General features: G+C 36.4%; 1 protein-coding gene across 1 annotated transcript in view; it reads left to right on the top strand.

The window, feature by feature from the left end:
- Window positions 1-15,045, top strand: part of PDSS2 (prenyl (decaprenyl) diphosphate synthase, subunit 2) — a 250,669-nt gene that overhangs the window by 191,750 nt on the left and 43,874 nt on the right. The window contains exons 5-6 of the mRNA XM_012651232.1: window positions 6,985-7,158; window positions 8,105-8,236. Of these exons, the coding sequence (XP_012506686.1) occupies window positions 6,985-7,158; window positions 8,105-8,236 (306 nt within the window). The remainder of the gene's footprint in view (window positions 1-6,984; window positions 7,159-8,104; window positions 8,237-15,045) is intronic.

The raw sequence follows: 15,045 nt of genomic DNA, 5'->3' as shown, positions 1-15,045 counted from the left end.
AGGTTTTCGGAGGCGGCGGTGATTCTGGGTGTACATATTTATATATATTTTTTGTCATCCTGGGATACTTCTAATTTCATCATATGTAGGTTTTTCCTTGGAATTCATTAATTGTTTGCTTCGGACATATGGAAAGATCCTTACTAATAAAACTGATTTTACTTAACGAAAAAAAAAAAAAAAAAAAGAAAAGGGCAATTCAAAGCAAACGTTTAGAATGGTGAAATGGGGCATTAGAGAAATCTGATCTATCATCCAACACAAATTTAGGTTGCATTTATAAGGACAGTGGCCCAGAACATGAATCTGAAGTAGGAAGCGTGAAAACATGAAACATTTACATTTTAAAAAGTGCTTTAAAAAAAAGTACAGGTAGGCCTGTGCAGTGGCTCACACCTATAATCCTAGCACTTTGGGAGGCTGAGGCCAGGCCAAGGTGGGAGAACAGGCTTACTTTAGCAAAAAGGTTGTGTGACAATGAGACCTATGTTTTTTAAAATTAATGTACTTTTGTCTGCCAGTCATTTGATAAAACACTGTCATATGTTACCTTTCTGAAAAAAAGGAAATCCCCCTGGAAATGGTAGCCAGGTGTGGTGTCCAGCACCTATAGACCTAGCTACTCAGGAGGCTAAGGCGAAAGTATTACTTCGGAGCCCAGGAGTTGGAGGCTGCAGTGAGCTACGAGCACACCACTGTACCCCCAGCCTGGGTGACAGAGTGAGACTCTGTCTTTAAAAAAAAAAAAAGTTAATGTTCACTGAATGTATCCTCCTTTTATGTTTAATAAATTATCCGTAAAAACTGTACATATGTAAGTTGTATCTAAATCTCATTTACTCTGACTATATTCATTCATTCATTTCATACCAATTCTATATATCTGATATGTGAAGATACTGGTTTGGATGTGGTTATCATACTAGTTTCTTGGTATTTTACAATTTACATTACGTTTTCCTTTGTAATAGAGCATGCTCTCTTAGTATTAATACATACATGGCAAGCTGATGGAAATGAATGGAGGGATTTTGTTTCATTAGTAACCAAGTTTACAATAAGTAATAACTTAATGTTCAGGGAATAAAATTTCTGATTAACTTAGGAACAGAATTATTAACTTATGGTCCAATTAACTTATGGCAGTAGATTTCAGGGGACTATAAATTAATTGTTTCTTGGTTATCTGAATCTTCTAATTTTTTTCCAGTAATCGTGTATTACTTGCGTAATTTAAAATGTAGAAATGATGAATAATAAAAGGTCTTAATCACAATAAGAAATATATAATGAACAAAACTGAATCTTTGTTAATTGGAGATCCTGCAATTATTATTCTGAAATAGAACTATCTATACATTTATTCTATATTTAGATACCTATATTTATATATTTATATATTGATATATTTATACACATTTTGTCCCTGGACTATGTACTTCTTGAGGACAGCCTATTTATTAATCTTCATATCTATTAATATATTGCTTTGCAGAGCACCTGACCCATAATAGAACCTTAATAAATGCTTGTTGTATGGATGAATGAGGATGGTATACAAAAAGTTGAGAGTCATAAATTTTTTAAAATGTTAATTTAAGTATCTGAGACCAAGAAATCTAAAATATCATACTCATTAGCTTTTTTCTTTTCTTAACATATCATAAAATTCACCCATTTTAAGCCTATAATACAATGATTTTTGGTAACTTTATCAAGTGATGCAACCATCACCATAAATCAGTTTTAGGACATTTTCAGCCAAACTCCTGCTAAGGTCCCTCATACCCATTTACAGTTCCCACACCCAGCCCCAGGCAATCACTAATCTACATTTCATATAAATGGAATCATACAAAATGTGTGGTCTCTTGTGTCTGGCTTCTTTCACTTAGCGTAAAGTTTTCAAGGTTCATCCATGGCATAGCATGTGTCAGTAGTTCTTTCTTTCTGTTGCTGAATAGCATAGCATTGTATGGATATATCTACCAATAGCTTTTAAAATCAAAGAAAAAACACACCCAACTACTTAATAAATACAATACAGGCCGGGCGCGGTGGCTCACACCTGTAATCCTAGCACTCTGGGAGGCCGAGGCGGGTGGATCACTCAAGGTCAGGAGTTCAAGACCAGCCTGAGCAAGAGCGAGACCCCCGTCTCTACTAAAAATAGAAAGAAATTAATCGGACAACTAAAAATATATAGAAAAAATTAGCCAGGCATGGTGGCGCATGCCTGTAGTCCCAGCTACTCGGGAGGCTGAGGCAGAAGGATTGCTTGAGCCCAGGAGTGTGAGGTTGCTGTGAGCTAGGCTGATGCCACGACACTCACTCTAGCCCAGGCAACAAAAGCGAGACTCTGTCTCAAAAAAAATAAATAAATAAATAAATACAATACAATACAATACATAACCACAATTCTATTTGTTTAGCAAACATTTGTTGAAACTTAAATATGGCCTAAGTGATTAAAAAATATGAGGGAAACTAAGACTAGGTCAGTGAAACATATATAACAATCATACAATTCATAGAAAATTAAGTGCTATATTGTAATATAAATAAGGGAGCGTTAGTCTAAAGAGAAAAATATCTGTGGGAGTATTTTCAAGGAAATGATATTTGGACTGGATATGTTCAATTTACTCAACAGGGAATGGGAGGAAACGATGTTCCCTTTGAAGAGAATAGTATTTTAAAATTCACACGAGTGTGAAAGTACATATTTTATTCAAGAAGCACCAAATTTTCCTGTGTAGCTGAAATGAGGGCCTCAACGGGGATATTCTGTGTAGGAGACAGGGCTAGAAGTATTGCTTGCTTCCAAAAAAGAGAAGGCCTCAAATGCTATGCTATAGAGTTTATCTTGATTCTCTGGGCAGTAGAGAGGCATTAAAGGAGAATTATTTCAATTCTTTATTATGACCAGTTAGGAAGGATAAAGGAAAATGGAAAAGAGGTAGAGAGATACCAAAAGAAAAATAAAGGATTCAACAAATATTTATTGCACACCTAACACACTGCATTAGGTGCTGATTCTGCAGCAAAGGACAAAACAAAGTCTTTGTTTTCATGGAGCTTATATTCTAGTGAAGGATACAAACAATAAGCCAAATAAACAATAAACAAATAAATATGAGGAGTCCTATAATATCAAGGAAAAAAAAGTTCAAAGCAGGGTAAAGAGACAGGAAATGATGGGGGTAGAGGTGGACTATTAAAAGATGAGTTGAATTTTGAGCAGAGAACCGAAAGCAATGAAGAATCTAACTGTGCAAACATCCCAGGGAGAGTGCGTTACAGAATAGCAAGTACAGAAGCCTTAAGGAGGAGATGCCTGGGATGTCTGAAAAACAGCCAGAGGCCACTGTGGTTCTGGCTTATGTTTTTAAAGGATCACCCTGGCGGCTGGGTCAACGATAGACTGTAACCTTTGTCAAAGTCAAATGAAATATATGGAGACTAATCTCTAAATTTCATATTTTATTTGGGAAGAAAGAATTGTAATTTGGGGTATACAAGCAGACCAGGTGACTTTTGGGATATTTGAAGAACAAACAAAAGGTTGTAAATTTTACGAAAAAGAGAAGTGTTACATGTTACTCTTTGAGAAAGTTCATTGGCTCTAGTAAGGTTCTGGGAAGCTGGCAAGTTTTGATTGGTGAGTGATGGTAAAATTAGTTGCAAGCAGGCAGTTTCAGCAGCCAGACTTGCGGGGAATTGTGCTTTTGGAGCAATTTTATGTGTCCTGAGTGCTTTTCCCCCCTGGCTTCTTGAGTCTGTTTTAGTTGGGTATGACAAGAATGATCTAATTCGTATGAGCAGCTTTCACACCTTGTACATATTTCAGGTGTGTGTAGGTTTATCAGTAGGATTAATTCCTGGATGTGGGATTGTTGGGTCACAGGGCAAGTACATTTGTAATTTCAATAGATGTGAAATTACAACCAGTTTCCACTTCCAGCAGCCATATTTGAGAGGCCTATTTCTTCTCAGCCTTACCAACACCAAGAGGGACGTTTTGGGGAGGTGGGAATTCTTTTTATTGATCAGAAGCCACTAAATCAAGATGTTGGCAGGGCTGCGTTCCTTCTGGAGGTTCTAGGGGAAAATTCATTTTCTTGCCTTTTCTAGGTTCCACCTTCCTTCCTTGGCTCGTGGCCCCGTCCTCCATCTTCAAATCCAGCAGCATAGCATCTTTCAGTCTCTCTCTCCTTCTGTCATTGTGTTCCCTTTTATGACTCTGACCCTGCCTCCCTCTCATGAGGACCCTTGTGATTACATTGGGCCCACCCAGTTAATCCAGGATAATCCCCCTGGGGATTTCAAGATCCTGAATTTAAAAACATCTGCAAAGTTCCCGTTGCCACATAAGGTAACATTCATGGGTTCCAGGGATTAGGTTGTGGACATCTTGCAGGGAGGTTGGGCATTATTAGCCTACCACAGGGAGATTTGCCATTTGTCTATGATAGAAAATGCAAATTCTTTTCCTCACTGTCCTTTGTCTTCTAACACTGGTTAGAAGGTTTTTTGGTTGGTTGTTTTGCAGGGGTTTTTTTTTTTTTTTTTTTTTTTGCCATTTGGAGTTTATCCTGGTACATGATGTGAAATGCAGATCAGACTTTATTTTTTCCAGATAGTTATTTAGTTATAGTAGCACCATTTACTGAAAAGTCTTAACTTTTTCCTAAAATGTAGTAAACTCCTATATATAGTTTGGTTGCTTTCTGGACTTTCTATTTTGTTCCATAGTCTGTCTGCATTAAAAGTACGTATTTTTTAAATTATTGAGGCTTTATAGTATGTTATCCTATCTGGTAGGGCTACACAAAATTTGTTCTCAGTATGCACCCCTTCCCCAGCACACAAATATATATTGCTCTTCTTTTTCAAGATTTTGCTGGCTGTTCTTGTTTGTTGATTTTTTCCACGTAAACTTTAGTTTGCCTGATTTCAGGGGAAAAAAGGTGGTATTAGTTTTATTGGTGTAACTTTATGAGGTTAGATCTTACTATCTTTAATATGATAGGTCTTTATATTCATTTAAGTTACTTTTGTTCTTTCAGTAGTATGTTTATCATTTTCATATCAATTTTATACATTTCTAAGTTTATTCCTAGATTTTTAATTTTTATTTTTTGTATACACAATAGAAAAAAATACCCTATTTATAACACTTTCTGATTAGTTTTTATGTATGAAACCTATAGTTAGTACATTTATTATCTTAATTATAAATTATTAATTGTGGATACTGCTACCTTACTGAATTATCTTCTTGTTTGTAGTACTGCTGACATTAGTGAGAAAAGCTGATGTTTTCTGATAAAGCATTGCTGACTTTTGGGCTGATACATACACATACACACACACACACACACACACACACACACATACACCCCTATCATATTAAAGAAATATACATCAGCTCCTGTTTTATTCAGGGTTTTTTTTTCTCATCAAGAGTAAGAGTTGAGGCAGGGGGGTGGGCAGTGTAAGAAAAAAGAATAGGAGTTGTCAAATGCCTCTTCAGTATATATGGAGAGATACATATAGTTTTTCTTAGGTTTATTAATATGGAATATTTAAAATACATTCTCAGTTTTCTGAAATTAAATGTTATAATTTATACCCTGATGTTTTGTCAAGTAGGTCTTATGCCCTGTTTCTCTCCTGTGTGGCTTTTGCATCATTGCATATTTGCAGCTATTGCCATAAGTGGAACTTATGTTCAAAGGCTTAATGAAATTAAGATGATAATTTGATTTGATCACTGGGCTGAAGATTCCCCTGAACATGGTGAAAGAGGTGGGGCTAAATCTGAGCTGACCTTTTAATGGTCCCTATTTAAGTTTTCTTAATATTTTTTATTTTGTCCTCAAGTTAACGGTGACAAGAGAAGGATTATGGGATGAGGGGCAAGAAGAAAAGTGTTTGGGTTAATTAATCCTTCTGGATGGGTTCTAGTTAGTTTGACATTTCAAAGAAACACCATAAAATGGACATTGCTTTGTGTTTGTTTCCTTATTCCTGTCCTTAGAGAGTCCACAGTCTGGCACCCAGCTGTTCAAGGTTGAGCACTTGAACTATGGCTCATGATGTGTTATAAGTGTAAAATACAGACTGATCTCATAAAAAAGAATTTTAAATATCTCATTAATAATTTTTATATTGATTATATGTTGAAATGATAATATTTTGATATACTGGGATAGATAAAATGTCATTAAGATTAATTTAACCTGTTTTCACTTTTTTGATGTGACTACTAGAAAATTTTACATTGTAAATATGGCTTATGTTATATTTCTACTGGACAGCTCTGGCCTAGAGATAGTAGTTATGTATATTCTTATAGATACTACAATGATTTTCATAATTTAAAAAGATGAAATTAAATAAGCTACAGTTATATCCTCTCTTATGACCTTGTTTCTTATGAGAATAAACTTTGGTGAAGACTGTAATAATCATTCTCCAGTGTAATGGGTTACCTCCTCTTGTTTTTCTTTTTAACTATTTATAAGAACATGTCATTATGCCCTTGACATTTTCACATAAGTTAAACGCAACAGGCTTCTTGTGTTTTGAAATACCAGTACTCAAGAACTGATGTGAATAAAGAAGGGAGTTAGTTAAGAGGTCTAAGTTTCTACTTTTTGCCTTCTCCTATAGAATATATTTTAACAGAAGTTCCCTGGCTTAGAATAAAATTTGCTTTAACCTTTCTTTAATCTCTTCGGGGTCTTATAGTCAGAAAAAAATAATTTCTTTCAGTTTCTCCCCGTTATCCTAAAAAAGCAGTCTCCGCCGCCCCCATTCTTCTTAGGTAGAACTGAGGTTCAGCATCTTTTAGTCCTATCATGTTGCAGCAGCCTGTGTATTTTTTGAATAATTCATTTCTTACTCTTTTATTCTTAAAAAAAAAAAAAACAATTACCCCTAAAGCCTTTTTTATTTTGGCTTTTGTTACATTTTTAGGAAAATTATATCACAGATGATATTGGAATATCGACTTGGAAGGAGCAGACTTTTCTCTCCCATGGTGCCTTACTAGCAAAGAGCTGCCAAGCTGCAATGGAATTAGCAAAGCATGATGCTGAGGTTCAGGATATGGCATTTCAGTATGGGAAGCACATGGCCATGAGTCATAAGGTATTTGCACACCCTTTATCTTTTTCCAGCTTTTTAAATAGCTAAAATGATACATGAGAAAACTTTTGCCATTTAATAAACTGCTTTTATATCTTAATAAATGTTTATTGTGTGCTTAAAATCTATCAGTAATAGATGGTGATTGTTATATAATGTGAACAGTATGATTGGTAGTACCATGGAGTAATTCTGACAGAAACCTATAGCTTGCTTACACCGTATTTGTGGTGTTTGTCTTTTCTTACCACCTGAAAGGGTTCTTGAGAAAACTCTTGAGAATTATTGAATAATATATAATATTACCATAAACAGAATGGAAGGATATTTGTTATTTTTGTTACAGTTCCCTTATAGATCTTTATGTTAGACAAATTATGGAAAGTTAATGAAATTTAGAAATACATTGAGCAAAATTGACAGCCGTAATTCTAATAACCAATTCTTTCGAATGGACATACAAATTATTACTATGAATGAAGTATAAAATGTCCAAAAATTAGTTGTCATATTGCTTCTACATATATGTAATTTAAAAATGGAATTTAATATATATTTTAAATGTTACTTAAATAGCTCATAAGAGGGGGAAAATATATATATACACACATATATATAAAATATCTCCAGATGAGTTTTTTGCATGTTTTATTTTATCTTAGTTTATTAAGCAATTAAATTTATTAAATCTTTACCTAAATCCTCACCTTTAACTTAAAAAGTAAAATAAAGGCTGCTGCCAAATGAAAACAAGAACATATTAGGGAAAAATAATTCTAAAGAATTTTAAAGGTGGTTAATTATCCAAAATGTTCTTTTATTAAAGTACATCTAAAAACTACATTCCTTAAGCTTCATTTTTCACTGCATTAACTGATGCTTTCTGATTATGGCTATACTGTACTAATATATATTTCACTAATTTAACTCTTTTAACTGCTCCTTCCAGATAAATTCTGACCTCCAGCCTTTTATTAAAGAAAAGACCAGTGACTCCATGACTTTTAATCTAAACTCAGCTCCAGTAGTCTTACATCAGGAGTTTCTTGGAAGAGATTTGTGGATTAAGCAGATCAGAGAGGTAAAATGAAATGATCCCTATTTTAGGTACCGTTAGTATTTTGTTGATTTTTTCGCCCCGCCCCCCTGATTTTTAGAACATAATTCATATTTCATGATGATTTCATGCTATAGATCAGCCATATATGAGCATATTCATGTAACAGGTAAAATTCTTTCTTTATAATCCTCATTTTTAAGAGGTGAAATATTAGTTAAAAGTTAGAGACTGCAGTACTGTGTTTTCTTATTATTTGAGTTCTTAGAACACTGCAACACAAAACTACTGCCTGTGGTGAATGCTAATTAACTCAGATGATTTTTTTTTCTAAAGGCTTTCAAAAATTGGGCTATGGTAATAGCACCACCCTGTAACTGCCTGCAATTTCCCATCTGTGGACTCTAGCACAAGCTGCAGAATTCCAGGAGCTCCGTCTGTCAGCTCATAGGGTTATTTTAAAACAAACTTGGACCCTGAATACTTGCTCTGAGGCATTATCAAAGGAAAAAAACATGGTGAAGTGGGAGGGGTAAAGGGGCTTGAATTGGGTAAATTTCCCATTTCATTGGGGGTGGCAGATGAGAAGGAACTTTTTTGGTTTTCTTTTAATTCAGAGAAAACTCTGAATTAAAAGAAAAAGTTCTTGCCTTTTTAATCCAAAACCTCAGGGAATTTAACTTTGTGGTTGTAATTGCTTGGGTTAATCTGAGGCTCTGAACAAGGGAAATCAGGCACAGCTAAGGGCAGGGGCAGCCGCTGTACTTAAAGCAGAGAACCTGAGTGCATATCTGCATCCAGAAACCATTACCCAGCGGATGCTGTGGCTCACACTTGTAGTCCCAGCTACTCTGGAGGCTGGGTTTAGGAGTTCAAGGCTGCAGGGAGCCACGGGACCACTTCCCCTGTCCCAACCCTCTCGCCTTACCGATTCTCAAAATGCTGGCAGCAGCTTAAAGTCGCTCATATTCACCAGTTAGAAAACTGGAGAAATTCCTTTCTAAGAAAATGTCAAACCCAGGAGAAAAGATATGCCGATGTGAGTGTTTGGGGCGCCCTAAGTAAACATACTATATCCTTGAGCAGTTCTACAGTGAGACCCACCAGTTGACAAGCCTCAGAGGATCCAAGTGCACAGGATATCCAACTGCCTCGCTTGGAGGCAGAATAGGTCAAGAGGACCACTGGGTATTTGAGAAAAGCCTCTACCATGAAAGAACAAGTCAAAAACAAACTGATGAAAAGGGAACCTAGAGGAAACAGAGATAATGCAAGGAAAAAAAGACATGTTCAGAAGCACTATAATTAATATACTCAGGCCGGGTGCAGTGGCTCACGCCTGTAATCCTAGCACTCCGAGAGGCCAAGGCAGGAGGATTGCTTAAAGCCAGGAGTTTGAGACCAGTCTGAGCAAGAGCGAGACACCGTCTTTACAAAAAATAGAAAAATTAGCCGAGTGTGATGGCATGGGCCTGTAGTCCCAGCTACTTGGGAGGCTGAGGCAGAAGGATTGCTTGAACCCAGCAGTCTGAGGTTGCAGTGAGCTATGATGACGCCATGCCATGTACTCTAGCCCTGGCAACAGAGCAAGACCCTGTCTCCGGAAAAAAAAAAAAAGAATTGATACTTAGCAGGATAAGATATTAAGTCCATAATACAAGAAAGGTGATACATTATTAATAAAAAAAATAAGAAAGAATAAGAATAAAAAATAAGAATTATAAAAATATCACAGAATTTTCTTTTAAATCGGAAGAATGGATGATACAAATGAAAAAAATCTCCTAGAAAATTAAACAAAAAGACAATAGAAAATAGAAAAGAAAAAAATAAGAAAATTAGAGGATTCTTTCAGGAAATCTTACATCTATTAAGAGTCCCAGGAAAAGGCAAGATGCAGTGGCTAATCCCTATAATCCTAGTACTCTGGGAGGCTGAGGTGGGAGGATTGCTTGAGGTCAGTAGTTCAGGACCAGCCTAAGCAAGAGTGAGACCCCGTCTCTACTAAAAATGGAAAAATTAGCCAGGCATGGTGGCATGCGCCTATAGGCTACTCCAGAGGTTGAAGCAGGAGGATCCCTTGAGCCCAGGAGTTTGAGGTTACAGAGAGCTATGATGATGCCACTTCTCTCTAGCCCCATAATAGAGCAAGACCCTGTCTCAAAAAAAAAAAAAGAGTCCCAGAAATAGAAAACTGAAAACAGAGGTAAGAAAATTAACAAAGATGTTTTTAGAAAGGAAAAAAAAAATTCTGAGAACTGAAGGACCTGAGTTTCCAAATTGAAATGGTGCCCTAAATAATGAATTTTAAAAAACCCACACCAAGTCACATCATTATCAAATTTTAAAACAGTGGGGATAAAGAAGAGATCCTAATACTTCCAGGAAGAAAAAAGAAAACCTTCATACTGAAGATCAAGAATCAGCATGGCTTCTCAGTAGTGACACTAAAATCTTTGAGACAATGGAATAATTCCTTGAAAATTCAAAGAGAAAATTATTTCTAACTTAGAATTATATCCCAGCTGTATCATTACCAAGTATGATATTAAATAGAGACAATTTCAAACAGATATACAAGGTCTCATAAAACTTATGTTCCAAGCACCTTCTTCTGGGAAGCAGGTGATGAATCCATCAAGGCATGATGATAACTGGAGAAGAGCTTTCTCATGGGATCCAGGAGCTAGGGGATCAGACTTAGGCACGAGGTGATGAGAATTCCAAGGGCAATGTGAAGAAAAGAATAAGAAACAATAACAATAATGCCAACAATAATAGCACTTAATATGTGCCAAGCACTATTCTAATGAGAAATCTGAGCCACTGAGGAATTAACTAGCTTGATCACAGTCACACAGCTGGCAAGTGGTGAAGCCAGGATTCAAACCTGGCAAGTGGTGAAGCCAGGATTCAAACCCAGACAGCCGGCTTCAGGACCCACATCCTCAAGTAGCATGCTACACTGTCATCCTAGCAAATTTTAGGCTGATGGCTATGCATCCAGGCAGCACTGGGACAAGAGGACAGAGATCGCTAGGAGAAATATTTCCAAGGGAAAAAATGGAACTAATAAATCACCTGATATACTTGACCGTATTGAAAATTTAGGGACAAATTAATTATAGGTACATAAACTAAATATTCCAGTTATTACTGCCGCATAACAAATTACCCTAAAACGTAGCTGCTTAAAATAACCATTTTATTACATTCATGGATTCTGTGGGTCAGAAATTTATACAGGGCATAGTGGGGATGACTTGTCTTTCTCTGCTCCATGATGTCTGGGGCCTCAGCTGGAAAAACCCATATGCTCGAGGTGATTCAGTGATTCTGGGGACTGGAATCATCTGGAGGCATCTTCACACACACTTGGCACCCAGGCCGAGGTGTCTAGAAGACCAGGCTGCCGACCAACCAGAGTGTTTATGCATAACCACCCCATTTAGCTTGGCTTCCTCACAGCATGGCAGCCTCAGAACAGTCGGACTTCTCAGAACTCTAAACACAAGTGTGTGCCAAGCAAGACAGGCTGCATCTTTCCTCAGATGTCACAGTGTCCTTTCCATAGTCTCCTATCAAAACACAGGCCCGTCCAGAATCAAGGGGAGGGGTCATAGACCTTACCTCTGCATGATGAGAGTATCGAAAGAATTTGGGGGCCATGTTTTAAAACAGCCACACTAAACGTGTGGAATAAAATGAGGCAGTTATTAGCTGTAATGAAAAAATTAAAGATGTGTAAGAAAGGAAATGTAATCATAATACTCCACATGGCTTAGAGAATAATATTAATATAGCATAAAAATATAAATACTGAATATTGATTTAATCAAAAAGTGTAATTGAATGCGAAGAGGGTAGAGAAAAGGAACGTGTTTGGTCATATAAAAGATATAAATTTTCTTTTTATGTAGGCTCAATAGAAAATGAGTAAAATTTAAAAATCGAGAAAGAGTAACAGGTTAAGGTAAATAGCAGAAGAAACAGCTAAAGAGAGGGACTGGGACACACGGGGCCTGGAGAGTGTGAAGTTATTTTGTCTAGTACTGTTTGAATTTTTAAATACTATCTTATTTGCTTTTATTTCAAAACTTTTAGCTTAAAAATTGATATACTTTTCTGTAAGAATTCCACATCTAAGATTTTATCCTAAGAAAAATATCAGAGATACGGGCAAAGACTTACATATTAAAATGTGTACTAAAAATATCAGTTATAAAAGGACGAAAGTGAAAATTGGCCCATTTAAAAATAAGAAAAAGGTTAAATGAAATATGGTACAATGAAATATCACACAACTATCAAATATTATATCACTGGGGTGTAAGTGTGTGTTTTTTGACAGCTGCACTGAAAATATATATACAGATGGTGTTAGTAGCTCTAATTGGGTTACATTAGAATACATTGCGGATTTACATTTTGGTTGAAAAGATCCAGCTGAATGTGTTAGATGGAAGCTACCAACTCTCCCTTGGATATTCAGATATATAGGTATACACAGGAGTAGCATAGATATGAATTTTGCAGAAGCTTCGCAGAAAAGGGACAAATTTAACTCTTATGCATCTTTGCAAACATACAAAGTTATAAATGTAGACAAGGGAAGAGTTGTAAATGAGCAGTCCAGGATTTCCTAAACAGCTGGTGAAATGTCCCAAATTGTTATCCCCACCTTGATTTTAGATTCACAAGGATATCCTTTCCTTTGCCTTCGACATTAACAAGTAAATCAAATAGACCTTGTCTGAAGGTCAGCAAACCCTGAGATGATGTCCTTGAGCAGATGATGTCCCACCCTCCCACCTGAGCCACTTTGGCTGGCTTCACTGACTGGGCCCTTCTCACATCTGCATAACTGAGTCAGAAAGGGAATTACTGCTAAAGCAAATAAATAAGTTAGTTTCTTGATAGGCAGGGGACAGCATTCTTTAGATTAAAGACTGTTTACTAGAGTTTATTTTAATCTTTTAAATGGTAATGTACATATTTATATAAAGCTCTATAAGATAATGATCTTGTTCTGGGAATGCCTCCTACTCAGAGATAGGGAACACAATTTGCATAACACCTGAGAGGGACATTCCTCCCTAAATCTCATGGGGGTTGCTTGTTAATCCTGAAATTATTTCTAGTTCTCTTTCTAATTTTTTCATGTTATCTACCCTCCTGGATACTTTTCTTCCACTCTCCACTCCACCCCCAGTTTTGAATTTGATTGCAAGATCCTTAAGGATAAATGGCAAATTCTCCTTTAAATTACCCATAGTACCTGGCACAGGGGCTTACTTGGAGTAGTTATCCAATTAATATTTGTCAAAAAACGTGTGTGGTGTATTCTTCACAGGGTGAGGCTATTTGGTGGCAGTCCTGTTTTGTTAAATGTTAATAGGAAGAGTTAAGTTGGTACAGCGGAAATGGCCCATGGAGGACCAGGATTTAGAAGGCCTAGGTTCTAGTTTGGGCTCTGCCAACATCTGTGTACCCTTAATCACATCCTCTCATATCATTATTATTATTTTCTGTAAAATGATGGCATTGAACTGGATCATTTCTGAGGTCCCTTTCAGCTCTCAAATAAATACAAGAAATAGGTCTCTTAGGTAAGAGATGCATTGTAAGAAAAATATATCTAATTAGAAACTTATACAAGTTTTGACACTGAGAAATAGAAAAATCTTGCTTCTTATGATGGAAGTCACCTATGATTTCTTACTTCCACATTTAAAATTACTTTCCTGCTCTGCCCAGACAGGTTTGTGTCCAGTCTACCCATTTGATTTCCTGCTTGGAGACAGTGAGAATTATTCACTAGGCAAGGAAGCAAGGAGATCACATAGTCTTAGTGCCTGTTCAACATCATTGTGAAGCTAGAAGGAAGAACACCTCTGCGACTTTTCATATTAGGCTCTGCTACCTCTTCTCCAGCTCCCCCTTCCCACCAAAAAAATCTTGAGATTAGATAATCCTCTTCCATCACAATCATGGGCTCCTGGGTACATGCACAAGAGGCAGTTAAGAGCACCAGGCCAGACTGGAAACGGCTGAAAAATATTTGTTGAGCATTGTCTCCATACTAAATTCTACAGATCCTTCCCTACCTTAATTTTAAATTTAAATTTGTAGCTGCTGAAAAATAATGATCAGGAAGAAATACTGTTAGTGAATGGGCGATTCACCCTGGGGAGGTGAAGTCATTACTCAGTTATCATTTTGATTCCTAATAAAAGAAAATAGAATCCTTCAGAGAATCACAGAGCTCTGACTCTCTCAGGGAGTCCAGGGGCTATTGCAGGTCAGCAAGCTTTATTTTTAATGATCCTTCTAGTTTTCTGCTGGTATTATAAGTCACCTGAAGAAATAAGAATTATGATTATATTTTCTTGGCTATTCCTGAAAGTACTGAAATGTCACTTAGGCTTGTGACATTCTGACACTGTCATAACCAGCCATAAAATACCTTAAGTGTCCTACAAATTACAATTGCTAAGCTATAACTCACTTGTCCCTAGATATCCTGCTATTCCTTATTCAAAGAGTAAAACAAAGACTGCTAGGCAAGGCTAGTGTACATGAAGATAACATGCATATTCTTAAACAAAAGAGGAAATGCACAGAGAGTTCTCATTAATACCACATGTGATAATCTTACAGTTATTTAAGGTATTTTGTGCCATTTCAAAAGGAATAATACTAATGTCATCCTCTACCAATGTGTATAATGTGGGCTTTTGAAAGGACTATATGTGTGACCACAAAGATTATGATAGGACCCTAGATATCTTTTTTTTTTTTTTTTTTTTGAGAGAGAGTCTCACTGTGTTGCC

Source organism: Propithecus coquereli, unplaced genomic scaffold (assembly GCF_000956105.1).
Source record: "Propithecus coquereli isolate 6110/MARCELLA unplaced genomic scaffold, Pcoq_1.0 Scaffold35, whole genome shotgun sequence".
Taxonomy (NCBI): Eukaryota; Metazoa; Chordata; class Mammalia; order Primates; family Indriidae; genus Propithecus; species Propithecus coquereli.
This window is presented reverse-complemented; position numbering and strand designations above follow the sequence as displayed.